This window comes from Sorghum bicolor, chromosome 4, assembly GCF_000003195.3.
Source record: "Sorghum bicolor cultivar BTx623 chromosome 4, Sorghum_bicolor_NCBIv3, whole genome shotgun sequence".
NCBI classification, from domain to species: domain Eukaryota; kingdom Viridiplantae; phylum Streptophyta; class Magnoliopsida; order Poales; family Poaceae; genus Sorghum; species Sorghum bicolor.
The window spans coordinates 51,305,300-51,323,760 of record NC_012873.2 but is presented as its reverse complement, the minus strand read 5'-3'; the positions used below and the strand labels follow the sequence as shown (position 1 = coordinate 51,323,760).

At 42.6% G+C, this 18,461-nt stretch overlaps 1 protein-coding gene across 1 annotated transcript; it reads right to left on the bottom strand.

Moving 5' to 3' along the window:
- On the bottom strand, positions 6,938-12,379 carry LOC8058635 (neutral/alkaline invertase 3, chloroplastic). The gene is made up of 7 exons (XM_002452150.2): positions 12,150-12,379; positions 11,244-11,855; positions 9,746-9,911; positions 9,442-9,653; positions 7,944-8,437; positions 7,802-7,850; positions 6,938-7,576 (listed from the first exon to the last, which is right to left on the bottom strand). Exons 2-7 carry the CDS (start codon positions 11,823-11,825, stop codon positions 7,268-7,270), a joined length of 1,812 nt encoding a protein of 603 aa, XP_002452195.1. The 5' UTR covers positions 11,826-11,855; positions 12,150-12,379; the 3' UTR covers positions 6,938-7,267.

The window sequence follows — 18,461 nt, the reverse complement described above, 5'->3', positions numbered from 1 at the left end:
AGAACAAGTAGTGGAAGAGATCAAAGTACGACTCTATCCCGACAAAGGCCTCGCACAAATGAATGAAAGTGGAAACAAGAAGAATGGAGTTCGGGTGCAGGTTGCAGATCCTGATCTCATAGTAAAGACGAAGGCCTTGAAGGAAAGGATGAACTGGAATCCCAAATCCCCTCTTAAAATAATCTTCAAAAACTACAATCTCACCAGCACGAGGGTCGGCGTAACTCTCCCCTTCCGGTGCTCTCCAGTCGCCGAGCTCCTAATTGTGTAGAAGCCCCATCTCGACGAGGTCGTTGAGGGACCTCGTGTTGCTCCGAGACTTCTTCCACTCCTTGGCCATCATCTCAGCCCTTGTAAGTGCATTCACCCCCGATGTGGGTTTTGATAATTGATGACAATCAAATTAGGAACTAACATGTTTATCAAGTGTAATCTACAGGTGTTAGTTCATTGATGGAATCAAACAAACACATTTGGTGAATCACAACACCCCCAAATTTCATTATTTGAGCGATGTTTCAACTCAAGAAGCTACCTAGTTTTATTTCTTGTTTGAGTTATAGGAAACGCCGCACTATCAAGAGAGATGCAAATTGAGTTGGTAAGATGAGGATAAGGGTGATCATGTCAACTTAGCTTTAGTGCTTGAGAGACACACTTGCACGCACGAACAACTAGGAAATTTCTTCTCTCCCAGGGTGAGCCAGTAGTACCGACCCTCATGGGCGGTGGTACCGGCAGTGCCAGCCCTTCTCCTGAGTTTTGCGAGAAAATGAACTACTGGTAGTACCAGGCTCAGGCCGGTGGTACCAGCCAGCACCAGTAGTACTGTTGAAACGCCGGTAGTACCGGCAGGCCAAATCTGCGCTGACTTTGGTTGTGGAGATTTGAACTGCCGGTGGTACCAGCCTTCCACCGGTGGTACCGGCAATGGTCGGTAGTACCGACAAAAGCCCGGTGGTACTGGTAGGCTTATTTCTCGCAAATCCTAGAGACTTTTTACCGTTAGATCTGAGGTAGCCGGTGGTACCGGTGGTTGCCCCGATAGTACCGGCAGTTGTTCAGAACCAATGTATAAATTGCTCTTCCCTCATTTCTGACCGTTAGCTCTCCCATTTCTTCAACTCTACATCTGAGAAAACAGTCTCCAAGCTTTGACTCACCCACTCTCTCTCCCTCTTTGCTCCTAGACTTCACTCCTTGAGAGATTTGAGCTAGAGAAGTGAGATTAGAGAGTTGGGAGCTTTGTTTTGTGACTTGAGCACTTGGTTTCTTCGTCTTGCCGGTTTGGTTTGCATTTGTTACTCTTGGGTTCTTGGAACCCTAGCCGGCTAGGCGTTCTTCGTGGTTGCCCATGTTGATTCATTTGTGAGGGCACCCCGAAGTGTTTGTATCCCCCTTTGATTCTTAGTGCAAATCTCGAGCTAACCTCAGTGGTTGCTTGGGGAGGAGACCTAAGTGGTCGGACCTTCGTGGTCACCTCAACAACGGGGACGTAGGAACTCCTTCGTGGGGATTGCCGAACCTCGGGAAAAATATCTTGTCTTGCTGTGGAGGTAGCATCGACTACCCTTGTTCTTGTGTTCTTCGTGTTCTTCCTCTCTACTCCCTTTCATAGGTGAACAAGGGCCGATCTACGTTTTGGAGAAGAGCCGAGCCAAGAGAACTTCAACATCATCCTCTACTACATCTAGGAGAGTGGGGTAACTCTCAGATCTGAAATCAAAACTCAATCTACTCTGATTTCGTAGCTCTCATAGGGCATCGGTAGTACCAACAGTTGCGTCGGTAGTACTGGCTGTCTTACACCGGTAGTACCGGCCCAAACTGTCGGTAGTACCGGCAGGCATTTAACTTCCGCAACTTGAGCTTTTGAGTTTCAGGTTTTTAAGATACGCCTATTCACCCCCCTCTAGGCCAATTAGATCCTTTCAGCCCTCTTCTTTACGTCGCTCTTTGACATTTCCTTTTTGCGGAAAGCTTTGAACCCAGATTTGAGGGATTGAAGGTGCTGAGGAAGACGAAGGCTGGATACTAGTACGCGACTGCTAGGTATAGAACAAGGGTGTGACCTTGGGCTCTTTTATAACAATAGCCCCACCTCTACCACTTCTCGCCTTTTGGGGAAGTGGGCGGTCTTTTCGGCGGTTGCGGCGTTTCGGTTTTCAAGAGCTATCGTAGTAAATTTGGTGGCCGTTTTTTAGTAATTGTTGGTTTCCTTTCTTGATCCCCGCAATGAGCGGATGTGCAGATAGCAGGCACCTCTTTTTATGCGACAGACTGACAAGGTGGCAGGACGTTCCCGTCACATCGTGAATAATACAACGATACGACATTTTTAACAATTCAAGAAATTAATTTGTCGGTTTCATTCAAAGAGTCTGGGGACTGTACCGACCACTGAGCACGATATGCTCGGGGACTGGTCGACTAGTCCGCTCATTCGAAATTTCCGAGGACTGTACCGACCACTGAACACGATATGCTCGGGGACTGGTCGACTAGTCCGCTGATTCGAAAATTCCGGAGACTGTACCGACCACTAAGCACAATATGCTCGGGGACTGGTCGATAAGCCTGGCCATTTGAAAGACTGAGGACTGCTCTAGCTACTGAGCATGATATGCTTGGGGACTGTTCGATTAGTCTATTCCATTATATGTTTAGGGGTTAGTGAATTCAAATTCCATAATGTCTATTTGGGTAACTCTAAATTTTTAGACCTTGCTACAAGGCTCATATTTTGCCTTCCAGCAAGCTCGAGGACTACATCGGTACGATGCATCTAGTGATGCATCTCAGCATCAAATTTCTACGTGGACTTTACTTTTTAGACCCTGGCACCATGTGCCTACGTCACCTACTACCAGGCTCGGGGACTAAGTGGGCACACTTCACCTCACGGTGAATGTGTTTTCTTTTTGTGAGTGTTTACTTTTTACAAAAAGTAAAGTGGGCACACTTCACCAGGAAAGAAATCTTTTTTGTTTGAGAGCACCATGCATTTTTCGAACAACCTGCTCATTCGATATCAATGATTGATCAACTGTCTTTTGAGTTGGTCGAAATACCACTGCAACTTCCCTGCTTATCGAAGACGTTAAGCTTCACTTGTCGAAGAAGCTCAAAGACGGCGTGTTACATCACAATACACGGTGCTCGGGGACTAGCTGTGGGGGTATAAACCCCTATACCCTTACGACTAGACTTAGGCCAGGAGGCTTGGCCCATTATGAGACGAGTTCGAGGTTTGATCCAACTACTCGGAGTTTCACGCAAGGAAACAAGACGTGGAGATCAAGCCAGATTCTAGTTGGTTAGAATAGGAATTGATATCATGTTATCTATGACAATTGTAACCGACTAGGATTAGTTTTCGGATTTGTAACCCTGCCCTCTGGACTATATAAGGAGAGGCAAGGGACCCCCTAGGACATCTAATCTCAACTCAACACAATCCAATACAATCAGACGCAGGACGTAGGTATTACGCCCACACGGCGGCCGAACCTGGATAAAAACCTTGTTTGTGTCTTGCGTCACCATCAAGTTCGTAGCTTGTGCACCAGTCTACCGATAAACTACTACCGTGGGTATACCCCAAGGTAGACTGCCGACTAGCTTTCGTCGACAGTATCTAGAAAACCATTCCCTTCTTGTTGCTATTGTGGTTGGTGTTGTGATTCAAGGTAATTAGTTGTTGTAATCTAGCAGGACATTTTCTCTTATGTTTCTTGTTCATTGTGGATTTAGTTAGGGTTTAGCAATTTAATGTGAGTAGAAACACTTTACTTGATGTTGATTGTGATAGGATGTGTGGCACAAGGATGTTCTCATGGCCCTCCCTAAGTCTGATTGGATTAGTCTTGGCAAATTTGTTGTCCCCAAGTGCCATCACAACAAGCATTTCATGGTCATGCATTGTTGGGGTGAAATCACATTGACCAGCATTTCTTTGGTTGTGTTGAGAAGGTGATTCTAACCTCAACTTCCATTGATTAGTTCCTGCATTGTCATCTTATTTACTTCTCTATTTCTTGTTTCCCTTGTTTGTTTGATGAGAACAAGTGCAAGCTTGTTTAGTGGTTGTATGAGGAAGAGAGTGTAGCATGAAATGGAAGGAATGTGGACCAATCCCCAGCACCACATGAAGAGGAAGGAACTAGCCATGGAAGGCTAGGATGGTGCTCTCCAGCTCCACCTGAACACCCTGAGGAGAAGAAATTTCAGTAGGAGAGGATTGACAACATGATCATGTTATGATGGATCTGCCATGTCTACCATAAGAAGGCCAAAAGTTCTCAAGCTCATAAGAAGGCGCTACAAACCGTACTCTACCTTGTCTTCCTACCACCCTCATCGATCTACATGGGTGTGATCCTAAAGAAGTGAAGAATAGACCCCCAAGTTACCTTTTATGGGTATTGACTTTTGGAAGTTGAAGACCTCTTTTGCTCATGCCTTCTATATTTTTATGTGATTAACTTATGTTCAGTTAATGTGAACTCTAAATCATCTTATGGTTGTTAGGCATGATGCAATTGCCTCTTGTGAGGTCAACGAATGGCGATTAACATTGTTGGTGAATACTATAAAGGATAATATGATATGGTGTTTAAGTATTATGATCTGGTTTTGCTTTTTTCAATTCCAATCTTCTATTTGACGAATTCGTTTTGGATCTTTAATGTTTCATTCATATTGTCCACAAAATGACGGTGCACGCTCAAGTTCTTTCAAATTTTCTATTGTCTTTGTCATTTTGTATGCTAAGTTGTCAAAGGATTTGATGCAAGTCTCATGTAGGCATGAATGTCAAACACAATCATAGCTTGGCCTTAGTCTCCAATTTTATACAAGTTCATGCAATTCATTGTTCAATGATACTATTAGTTCTAGTTCATTAACTAGGACGCTTCGTACTAGTAACACAATGTCCACTAACAACACTAGAATTTCTAGGTCCCTATAGTTACATTCAATGTTGGTCGCAATTGTTTCTTTGTGATTTTCCATCTTATTTGCTTGCACCCTTCCTTGATCTCCCTTTGCACCATCTTAGGAAAGATAAGCATGGACTCGATTGCCACTTCCATTTTCCTATATCCCAAGTAGAAGTTTGATGGAAACCATCTACCTACCACTTGGTAGTTAGCCAATCATCGTAAACCATAGGCTTTCCTCCATGAAAGACAAAATACCACCTTATGAACTTACTACAAACACTCGTCGCAAAAAAAAACTTAATACAAACATGGAGAAAAATTTGTAGAAGAGAGTATCAATAATAAGTTACTTGACGCCATTGATCAAGTACTCAAAGGTCTCATCTTGCATTAAGGGGTGATAGGTAATGATAGTCCTACTTAGAGCATGACGCCTAAACATACAACCAAGGAGTCACTAGTACCACAAAGTGACACTTGGGGTGATCAATTGGTTGTGATAAATAGCATGATCCATGTCTAAAGAGGGAAAATGTAGCCAAAAATTAAACCATATGAGAGATAACGTCCCTAGGTGTTGTAACAAATTAAACCAACACATAAACCATAGCCACAATTGCGACCCCGACAAGGTGCACCACCCAATGGCATCATCTTGTACCCTCTACATGTTGCTTATGATTGAAGAACAAAATCATCATTGTCCATACAACCAAATGTTTAGAAGGGTCCACTACCAAGATATTCATCATCTACATATGTCGATCAACAAGCAAAGTGCTTCAAAACACCACCAACATTGACAAATTGATGAACTTCAAACCGTAGCACATCAGACAAGTAAATCTATGTCCAATACTTATAAGAATCACTTCAACTAGCACCCTACTGCAACAATGTTTCAGATCTATCCATTTCTAAACCAACACACAACAGGAATCATAGAAGAACTCAAAGACGAACAAGTTCGTAGAAAGGATAGGGAAGGGTGAGCGAATCCATAATAAACATCTCAAATATTCCGCTCCAGGGTTCAAGTTTGCATAGACACATTGAATTTGACAAAGTAACCCTCAAACTTCGGTGAAAATATAGTGGGAACGGTGGATAGACCTCAAGTGCACCTAGGCAGAGGAGAAGGCGGCAATGAGGAACGATAGACAATGGCCAAAAGGAGCCAAGGGATAAACTTCAAGGGAGCCAGTGGAGGTCATTCGGTACCTCAAGGGGCAGCCACGATGTGTAGGACCAAGCTAGCCTAGGATAGGCTCCACAACAGCAGCAATTTTAAGAACCCGGAGTAGGCTAGTAGAGACTAACACCCCTGGCTAGGCATCCAAACACCACGAAAGTGGCCCAACAAGGCTAGCTAGGGGCATAGCCATGCAACCAACCACTATAGTTTTCTTAAGGTTGATGATAAAGAACTCCCCTACTTTATGATTATACCTAACTCAACAATATATAACAATTTGTGCTTAAGATAATAAGACTCGTTTTGACGATATATGATGTAGTCATTCGGTTGCGAGGATTATTCGGCTGGCCGTAAAAGTAGCTAGGATTGTTCGGCTGGCCACGGCTGGCCATAAAAGCAGCTGATGTTGGGAGTAAAAAACATTGTTGGCTAGCCATACACTATTGGCTGACCACAAATATTTGGCTATAAAACATTGTTGGCTGGCCAAACACTATTGGCTAACCGTAAATGTTCGGCTGACCGTAAAAGCAGATGATGCAGATTTGTTATGAGAGAAAAACAGTTTTGGTTGATCATAAAATTCTAACCGATAAGTTCAAGCGAACAGGGTTGTGAGGCTAGTTAAAAATAACTGTAGTTTATTGTTGGCTTCATAGGAATATTTGGGGCTAGTAGAAATATGGAGGGTAAGTTCATTATGAAAGTTTATTTCAGGATTTTTTTTGAAAGAGTTTTGTCAGATAAATGGAAATTGGAATAAACTCTTTTATAACATTGTTGATAGCAGCTCTGACAGATCATGGGTTTCAAATATGCCCATAATAGTATCTGGAAAACCAGAGAATCGAGGTAATTCCAGGAACCAAAAGTTTTAAGTTTGGTAATGAGACTCCAGAAAACTTGTCATGCCAAATGAAGTGTATAGCAAACTACACGAGGCAGGTCTATGCTCAAGCAAGAGCTTTGTTGCAAAGCCAGATGCATCCATAATAACAGCATCCAACAGCAGGCACCTTCCCCATCAAAAATGCAACCTCATGTAAGTTTATATACAGGAACGATACTTCCTATAACTTAAAAATGCTAACTTTGGTTATTTGATGGAACTTGCTGCGAGAACTCACACAATGTATGTTTTCTTCAACACTTTCTTGCCCCGTTTTCTGTTTGTGCTCAAAGCATTAAGGATTTCTGCATCCTCATCGTTCCACAGAATCCTAGCAGCATCTGGTTTTTCTATCAGTAGCTTGGCTACTAGGAACCCAGCAATTGACCACGTTTGGTACAGCCGTGCCTGTTTCCCAATGAAGCGTGCTCTCTTGGTGTCGTAGTATTCAGGCCATTTGTCTGTAGCAATACGCCTCTCAGCTACCTCTATAGCTTTGGCTGCAAGCTCTGGTCTGTTCATCTTGATGCATGCCACTGTGAGCTGCACAAAATGATAGCAACTGCTCAATAACATTCAATATGAACATGATAATAGGAGCAACAAAATGTGAGTGGATAGATTGCCAGTAAATTTCAGCAAGTTTGGCTAAATGCAACAGTGTATCAAAATGACAACATGCTTTACATATGGACAAACAAAAACCAATTCAACATCAAGAGACAGTAAATCTACGGTAATAGAAAAAACAGTTTAGAGAATGCAAACCTGCCACAGTAATGTTGGCCAGGATCCTCCATTGTGGTACGACCAAGGCCTGTATCAAAAGAAATCGATAGTATGTGAAAAGGAACTGCACCATGATCCCAGGTAGAGGGTAAATAAAAATTGAGAATTATCTAAGGCTCACGTGTTTTTAGGATCACTCCCAGTGATGATTTTCCATTCCTGGTTCTCAAGAGCAGGATAGCATATCTTTAGTGGCATCTCTGCCACTAAATCAGACCATTTAGACTCGATAAGGTCTAAAATGGCATGCGACTGATGAGTTGTTGCCAAGCTGCTTACTATTGACCATAAATTTCCCAATGAAAAGAATCGGAAGTCCATATGAGCTGGCTGGAGGTTTCCAATAAAGTAACCCCCCTTAGGAGGTATCCACTCAACAAGCCATGGAGATATCTGATCGGGGTATATGTTGAATTTGTTGACAGCATCATAAGAATATTCTTCTGTTTTATATCGATATATCTCATTCAACTTTTGCATGTCAAGCCAGTAGTACTCCCTGATATGAAAGGACAGTGCAATAAGTCTATTGTTCAGGGCGCGGATTAAGTCAGCTGATCCGTCTTCTTGAGCCAACATCTCACGCGCACACAAGAGGGCTGAATAGAAGAGTGCCTGCACACAAAACAATGTGCATGAGCTAATAGTATACAGAAAAGTTGTGCTTCATTTTGTCTTTTTTTAGCCCAAAGAGCTTGGATTGAGTTTTTCATGTTTACTATCCTTGTAAACGCGTCTGCATTAGTAATTATATGCCATCACTATCCTAATCACAAATGTTGTCTCTGGGATCCTTGTTTCTTCTCTGCAGTACCATCCTCCCCACTACTGATGATTAACTTATCTATATATGCCAATCAATTTAGAAAGCTCATTGCTTCAGGCCATTTCCCAATACAAATTCATTCCTCACATATAAAAAAACCCACACCCCCCAATAGTATCCATGTTTTATTGCAACAGGCTTTGAACATTAAATAGTTCGATTCAAATGTTTTCATTTAGATTACGACAATCGCAAGTGATGTTAACTTTCTGGTAGAAAATACTTCACAATCAGCTCAACAATAACATCAGCTCAGGATTAGAACAAGACTTGTACAGACTCCTGACATACAATCTGCTATTTCAATAAATTTAAAGCTCAAACTAAAAAGAAGCTAATCTTTGGCCGGTGACGTGGACGCTAACAAGATTCTATGCTGATGGACATTAACAAGGCGTGAACTGGAGAGGGAGGGAGGGAGGGAGGGAGGGAGGAAGGGAGGGAGGGAGGGAGGGAGGGCATGAAAGAATATGATGTCAGGAGCTGCCAAGTAGGGAGGGAGGGAGGGAGAACATGAAAGAATATGATGTCAGGAGCTGCCAAGTAGGCTGGCCATGGAATAACTGATTATAAAGGATAGTACCCCGAGTGAACCAGTTAGGAAGATCAGAGATGTGAAACTCCAAATTAATTGCTAGAAAACCTAGATGGCATCCCCAGACAATTTTAAGCATGGTTTGTGTATTTCATTCTTCTATAAAGTTGCCTCGAAAACAATCACAACAAAAATCAATTTGAGAAACAAGGACCCATATGAAACAGAAAATATAACTAGGTGTAGCAAAAAGAAAACCTGAATTTCAAGTGGATGCCCATGGATTCCCATTCGACGATCAATCATGCATGAACCATCAGTTACGAGTAATGTAGGGAACATGTCGAAACCATCAGCTAAACAAAGCTTCAGAATCATTTTCATTCCAGTCTGGACATCAATTCTCTCCTGTACTGACAGATCCCCTGAACACTTTCCATATGCCCTAAGCAATATGATCCACCATAGACCTGATAAAGCCCATTTTTTATCAGGTACCCAATTAAAGTAGGGAATGCAGAGAAACCAAAACAAAAACAACTAACCCCATTATCAACAGTACCTGAATCAACAGGTGCCACACGGCCTATTGCGGCCTCCCCAAAATCAGGATCCAAGACCTCCTCAGTTGCATCCTCATCACCATCAAGCGGAATTGTCCGCACTTTGAAGCTGGCGGGCATTAAACCTTGACCTGGACTATGGCAGTCCATTGTCTTCTCCCAGCTCTATAGACCAGTTCAAGGTGTCAGACAAATTGTCACATCCAGAGGAATAATTCAGGACATGTAACTCCATTTAGTGGCAATTCAGGATTTTGTAGTTTTATATGTCTCATTGGCATGTGAAGTTCAGCCACATGTTAGTGAGACATAAAGTCAGAAAACATGAATGCCATTTAATTGAGCATCATATCCCAAAATATCACTACAATTCAGGATTTTGTACCTTTATGTCTCAGTGGCATCTGAAGTTATTGGAGCCACATGTCAGTGAGACATAAATTCAGGAAACATAAATGCCATTTAAATGAGTGTCATATCCCATGTTCAAAAAAAATGAGTGTCATATCCCAAAATATCACCATGTTAGGCAGTACATATTGCAATGTTTTTCTTTCTTCTGAAACAATTTATATTTTATATTTATATATATTTAAAAGCGACAAACTGCTTGAGCTATAGGATGCCAATTTTCGAAGACAAAAAAAAACAAGTATGCATGTCACTGTACATCAACTTTTACAAAGGCGTGTGTAGCCATATTTCCTGGCATCATATTCTGTATCTCATAGGTGATAGTCTTCACTGGTGTGCATGCTGAAACTTGGATGCATCAAGACAAATAACATATTTCTAAGCCAAAAAACAAAAACTCGACTATGGGCAGAAGACATCCCCTGGCATTGTCTTAACACTTAAGAGAGGAGAGTACCATTTCCTTTAAGGAAATACTCACACAACCATGTGAGCACCTGGATTCCAAACTTAGTGAGAGGCCTCTCTACTGGATGTTCCACCAACCAAGCTATTGCTCATTTTTCATTTATTATATACCAAGACAAATACATATAAAGCAACATAGCAAAGTGATAATAAGTTCATAAAGATGAAATCACCAAAGTCAAATTAAATTCTACTCCCTCCATTCCAAATTGTAAGCTGTTTCATCTTTGTTCTATGTCAAACTTGTCTACCTTTGACCAAGTTTATTGAAAAATATATTAATATCTACAATATCAAATAAATGCACTATCAAAGTATATTACATGGTGTATCTAATAAATCCAGTTTGATGTTGTAGATGTTTGTGCATTTTTTATGAAATTATTCAAAACTAAAGAAATGTGACTTAGGACAACTAAATAACATGATTTGGAACAAAGGCAATATAATTCTGTTGTTAGTCAAATGCATATGTTTTTTCTCGAACATTAGTTAAATGCATATTACATAAATAGCCACTAACATTATCATAATTCATAATAGGCACAAGCACAAGGACCTAAACCTAAACAACATAAAAGTAATAATATGTAAATAACAAGATAAGAGCAGTACCTGAAGCTGAAGGGTGTGTAGAATGAAATTACGCACAATTTCATATTCCCCCTTCAGTAGAAAAGCAATGCCAGATGGTATGAAGTCCCGAATAAACACCTGATCATAGTTCACCGGATCACTGTCATTTGGATCGTTGGCAGCAATTGTCCCAACAGGACTACCACAATAGTAAACCATTGACTCCTGCAGAAGTTCCCAGGCCTCATCCTCAACCGATGAGGACTTCCGCCTCTGAGGTGGAGGCTTGGCAACACTCCCATTTAGGCTACCATTGCCACCTACAGCCTGACCAGGCACGCTGATGTCGCCAAGAACCTGGCCGGCGTTATTCATGGCTTCCTTGACCCAAGTCCCATTCCCCTCTGTGACCCTCGCAATGTCGTCTATCCGCTGGCACAGCCGCCTGACGGACCTCAGCCTCGGAATCCTTAGGAGGCCTTGCAGTGCCCTGGTGTTGGGCACCGAATCAGTGTTCTTGTTCCTCCTCCTAGCGACTGCCCTGAGGGACAGAATGGATGCCGGGGAGTGGGTGGTGAATGCCCCCGGCATGGTGTGGAGAGCCACCTCCGCGATCCCCATTGGCGCCTTGTTCCCCAACCAGCCGAGCGTCTGCAAGAAGCGTGACGGCTACAATTAGCAGCAGTTGGATACCATTCATACCAAAAAAAAAAGATCTAATCAGAGCAACCCAGCAAGAATCGAACGGATTTGGAGTAAAACGAAGCGTGGCAAATCGCTATTAATCCAAAATTTCCAACGGAGGGCAAATCCAGAGTTTCTATGCAGGAGCACATGAACAAAAGGCAGCAACTTTTTTTCTCATCTCGTCCAACGAGGAGGGGATCAAACAAAGCTTTGCGTAACGGCAGGAGCAGCGCGTGGAGAAAAGCAAGGAGCTCTTACCGGATGACTACGACGCTTTCGTTGGGCTGCGCTCGCCGCCGGTCGCCAGGGGAGGCGGAGCGCGGGCGGGGATGGAGCGTGGCCTCTCGAGAAGGGAGAAGGCCAAGCGCGGCGGAGGGCGGAAGGAGGAAATAGGTGGGACGGAGGAGAGCAAGGGCGAGAGGGGATAAAAGGAGGAGGACCGGAGACGAAACGGGGAAGGCCACGGTCCTCCACCCCAACCAACCATCTCTCTCGCGCCTCTCCCCACGCCTCTTTCTACCAGTACTCACCTATTTTCTACTTTGTTTCTATTTTCCATTATTCTTGCGCGTAATGCAAGTTTTGTCGAACAAAATATAGCTCTTTGACACTTAGCATGTGTCTATTGTTAACATATTTAGAGCAAATTAAATCTTTTGCCGAAAGTTCCTAATTTCATGATTCAAAGTTGTAATGTTATAAAAATGAAGTAATAGTTTTATAAAACCTATGGTTATAAGATTGTTCTAACAAAAAAACCATGGATGTTGTTTGTGTTATTAGTATTTTCTCCATATAAATAATTGTATCATAAAACTTTAGCCCACCTTTAACATTATTTTTTAACTCATGGATCCCATTTACGTACCGACATGGCACGTATTGTAGGTTCGTATTAGATTGTGACACTAGAGTATCTTGGACCAATGATACCTCAACCAATCACATACACACCATGATGTAGCCCTATTCATCACGATCAATAATTAAATCTTAATATGACTTTATCTATCTATAAATTACTCAGGCGATGGTAAAAGGAGGCGTAAGTTGATTGCAGCGTTAAAAGATAGATAGGTTAGCATAGACCCCCAGCGGTTAACAATAAGGATAGAGAGAAGGTAGTGACACATCAAAGATGCACGCTGGAATGAAAAAATGTAGTGATACTAAATTTTGCTGCTGCATAAATGGTTCCTTTAAACACGCATAGCAGTTTGATAGTATATATGGACAAGAGTACGAGACATATGTGCTATAGGGCCTATAAATGGGGTTTGTATGTGACAAATAACTCTTCTTCAATGATGTGAGAAATATCTTGTTAAAAGTAATTGTACCTTATTGTGCAAAGGTGGATTCAACGTGACTCTGAGATTTGAGGCCTTGAACCCCATGTGGCGATGCAGTTGTTTCCATTCATATGTATGATAATGTGTCGTACCTAGATATTAGGTAGCCCAATATTGTTTTTTAATAGGGCGAGTGTTTCAATAGTAAAAAAAGATGTATGGTTGAGATGAGCTCTGTGTTATGGGTGAGATGCAACTCTCAATTTGTTTCAAGAGATATAAAAATATACAGCCACAGCAAAAAAGTGAGCTATTGAAGGATTGCTAAAACAAAAAAAACATCATTATCCCTAATATAGTTATATTTTCGGAGATGCTCATAGGAGTAGGATTTGTATACATGTGTTCATAGGGGTGAGTGTACATGCGTTGTGATTGTCTATGTTGTACTATGTAATTCTAAAAAATAATAATAATAAAAGGAGTTATCGTGAAACTATTAAAGATATTAAAGTTTTTGAATTTTAACACTGTAGCATTTTTATTTTTAGTTGACAACTATTGTCAAACCATGAACTAACTAGGCTCAAAAGATTTATCTCGCAAATTATAGACAAACTGTGTAATTAGTTTTTGTTTTTGTTAATATTTAATGGTCTACGCATATGCCGCAAGGTTTATTGTAATAGAAAATCTTGAATTTTTTTAATTTTTGAGGCGAACTAAATAAGCTTGCCAATGCACACAGGAGCGCATCTAAATCAAGTTGAACAACGACGGGTAGAGTCTTATCCTAAATCCTGTGCTTTTATATTATTTATTTATTCTAAATTGTAAGATGTTTGAACTTTCTATATATGTAGTTTTTACTATACATTAAGATAGTACATTATATTTAGATATATAATGAGAATAATATATTTAAAAAATAAAATATGTATACATTATGTTATGTTTAGATATACAATAGGAATAATATATTAAAATAAAATATTTTGTAATTTAAAAATAGAGGGAGTGCTATAAAAAACAGAGACAAGTAAAATCTTTGAGCTTCACGGAATTCATGCATCGACGACGTGGTGCCACATCTTTTATCCAAAAAGCTTGACAGGGAACATGAGGCCAGGACCGCAGGGCGTCGTCACCAGGGCCAGACCATCCAGATTGTGCCTGATGCTTCTTCTCGCCTTCACAAGTCATGAGAAGCACGGCAGGGCCTCCGTTAAGTGCATCCTCCTCATCCGTCCGATCGAGAGCGGTGAAAATGTTTTTTCTGCTGCGACGGAGACGCACTTGTCTTTCTACGACCTTTGCTCCTTGTAGTGGTATCCAATACCTTCACTATATACACTCGATAATTCTAGGTATCAAATCCCACATGCACACGACACGACTTGTACCCAACAGTGCACAAAACCAGATCTAGATATCAGATCAAGTCCAAAACAAAATCACATACATGAAAATCATGTATACCAAATAAAGGCCACCAACCATACCCAATCCCTCCCAAATCTATATTCCAAAGATTTTCCAAATCTGCAAGTAAAGTGCAAGGGACTAAACCGAGCCTGAATCAAAACCACCACACGGATCCAAATCCAAACTCATAAGAGCATCTCCAATAGTTTGGTATATCTCACTTGCCAAATGTTGTGTTTTAGTAAGTTGCTATAATAATTTACCAAGTTGAAAAGAAGCCATCTCCAACAATTCCCTATTTTTAACTTGCCAAATCAAAAAAAAGGAGGGCCCACTAGGTGAGGTTGTTGACCGGTACATCGTGCACGACCCCGACGCCTTCCCTTCGTTCGCGCGTGCATGTCCCGGATCGATCATCATGGATCAAATATTCATCAACAAACAATATCATTGATCAACAACTAACTCTATCATCGATTATCAACAAGGGTCATCGAAGATTGATCATGGATGGGTATACGTAGATTACCAGGATACAATATCATCTATCACCTAAATTACTGAACCCTACCTAGACTATCACAAGATGAGTATACGTATATTACTAGGAACCCTATCCTGCCTATTCGATCAAGGACACTAGAGCATATGCTATCGTACGAGATCGATCTTGGCCGGGTGGACATACGTACCTCAACGAGATCGGGTGGACGTCTTGGCCGGGTAGCTGCTGGATCCGATCAGGAATTATCGAGGCCGGGCTACTTCCTGCCCGCGACAGTGACCAGGACGAGGCCACGACTTCTGCGCGTGGAGAGACCTTGCGACGATGGAGACAGGTCTTGGCGCAGAACTTGTGACGACGGAGGCGCGGGAAGTAGAGGAGGACTCGCCTCGGTCACGCGGGAAGGAGAGGAAAATTCCTCGACCGCGCAGGAAGATGAGTCGCGGGCGCGCATGGAGGGATACGCAGTCGGATTCGCGTGCGCAAATATACGCGCGCGGCACCGAGGGATAGCAAGCTGAGAAATTTGGCAAGTCACTTTGGCAAACTGTTGGAGATTGATTTTTGCTTGTTTTGCCAAATTTTGAAGGATGGCAAGTCATATGCCAAACTGTTGGAGATGCTCTAAACTAACTCTAGAAAGCCAACTTATAAAATCAAATAAGACGACGGTGATAACTGCGGCCTCGGTTTCGCCAACGTTTGTCAGTGGGGTCGGTGGCGAAGAACCTGACGGTGCACAGCCTGCCGCATCCCAGGTGCACTACGGCGGAGCTGTTCCACAACCACTCCCTAGGCACTCTGAAGTCCTCCCACACACCGCACACCTCCGGCGGCGATGAGGCGGTGGCGGTGTCGAGGTCTGCGGCGCAGAGGCAGTGGTCCGGCGAGGAGGAGATACCAAACCAAAGGCTGCACCCGGGGACGTACTCCGCCTTGCCGTGGAACGGGAGTGCCCAGTCGCCTTCCTTCCGCCAGGCGCGGCGCGCCGTGTGGAAGGAGTAGATGCCGACGTCATCCACGTACGTCCAGATGGCTGCGCCGCGCCGGCGACGGCGTGGGAGAGGACGTGGGAGCCACCCGCCATCACGCCATCAGGACCGCCTAGCGGCCGGGCCACCGAGGTGGCTGGGAGAGCACCTAGTGTGGCGGGCTAGATGGAGCCGCGCGCAGGACCTGGTCGCGCGCGAGCATCGTCTAGCCGGTCGACATGTGCTACTAAGCCATGCCATGGCTGCCGTGCTCTCTCGCTGTCTGTGTAAGATGACGGCTGAGTAGGGGAGAAGAAAGTGAGAAGACTTAGAAAAGTTTAGGGTTTCATTCCCTTTTATATGAGTATTTTTTGTCCAAATGAATCACAACCATTGGATCGATTTGGTTGGCTCAGATGAGTTTACATTAGGGTTTTTCTTTGCTGGGCTGTTATTTGGGCCTTCAGGAGCCGTCTGGGCCTCTCATGGGAGAGGTCGAGCAGGCCATACGCAGTGGGCCACTGCTGGGCCAAATCTTGGCAAAGGCAAAATTTAGTTTTTTTCTAGAATTTAATTTTTCTTTATTATTTTTCATCAGCACAATTGTTTAAGCATTTTTATTAAGTTAATTTAGTTATGAGTTTATATACAAATTTACTAAACCTAATTAATCCGACAATAGCACATGTAGGTTGAAGCAATTATGGCTAATTATGGACTAATTAAGCTTAAAAGATTTGTCTTGCAATTTACAACCAAATTGTGCAATTAGTTTGAGGTGCACATGTAATGTAGTTATCGTAAGATAAACTATAGCTTTTAATGTTTATAGAAAAGATAAAATATAAGTAAATATGTAACATTCTATCCTTATTTTCTTTTAACATTTGATAGCTTTTTTCTCTCGTTGCAATGTATGGGCATTTTTGCTAGTATAGATAAAAAGAATAACTAATTGTGCAGTTTATCTGTAAATCGCGAGACAAATCTTTTAAGCCTAGTACTCCATGGTTGGACAATGTTTGTCAAATAAAAACAAAAGTGCTACAATATCAAAATTCAAAACCTTTTAAGATCTAAATAAGGCCTTAAATTGTCCCCAACAGAGCAGTCAAAGCGTGACTTAGGTAGTGCACAGTGTTTTGGGTAAAAAAAATAGTCTCCAACGACATATGCGAATCGAACACCTATTTTAGATACGAGCTGAGCCAGAAAGCAAAGATGTGTCGTCTCTCCCCACGATGCAATCCTCTTGCATCGGTAGTGGTGGGCCCAGACATTGAGGTAGAGACAATGATGATGGCGATGTGCTTCCATGGACGGTGAGGCGCGGACAACGACGACGAGCCCCTCTTGTGCATCCTCGTGGCGGAGTTGGCCCTCAAGGCAGCGGACGGACGCTTCCCCACGCACGCTCGCGTGCTTGGCAATGGGACGGAGGTTGGCTACGCGGCGGCGGGCCGAAGCTCCCCCATGCGGTCACGCGCGAAGCTCCCTCGTGCGCTTGCTCATGCGCTCGGGCCAATCTGGCCCACACTCTCTTTCTCGACGAGCTCGATCGCGGTGGCTCCCTCTTCTCTAGCAAGCTCGTCGGTGAGAAGGAGATGCATGCAAAGAGGCGTGGAGGGAGATGAGTGGGCCTCGACAAGGATGGTGACGAGCGGAGGGCCTCCTCCTTTGCCTTTCGGCTGTTGAAAAATGAAGTTTTTGGATCGGTAACCCATTTGTTGTGCAGGATCTAAATCATGGAATTGGTCATCGTTTTGTCTTTTGGTTGTTGGAGTAAGGGCAGTCACAATGCAGACTCTATCATAGAATTTAAAGTTATTTATTACCTCGAACAATGTGGACTTAGAGTCTAAATAAGACTTGGAGTCTTATTTTTTCTATATTTTTTTTTCAATAAATATAGTACGACATTAGCAAAATATTATAAATAATATATAATTAATTGTCTTGAACTCTGTGATAGAGTCTTGTATTGTTGTGAGTGACCTAAGTGTGGAAAGCCCCACTCGAGTCCATTCCACGGTCTCGACCATGTGGCCCACTTCGCAATTCCACGTGCAAGACAGGCGCACGAGGAGAGTACGTCGAATAGAACGTGGCACCATTGGAAAATCGAGGGAGGAAGCTGGGGCAAATTTGCAATCAAATTAGACGGTGTTTGGTGTGAGATGTTAAAGTTTAACAAATACGGTAGTATTTTCGTTTTATTTGATAATTAATGTCTAATTATGGACTAGTTAGGTTCAAAATATTCAGTCTCACAAATTACTCTCTATTTATGTTTTTAGTTGTCTTGTTCACTTGACCTTATCAGCCAAATTAGCTAGCTATTCAGCACTGTTTTTCTCTCACAACAAATCTTTCTATT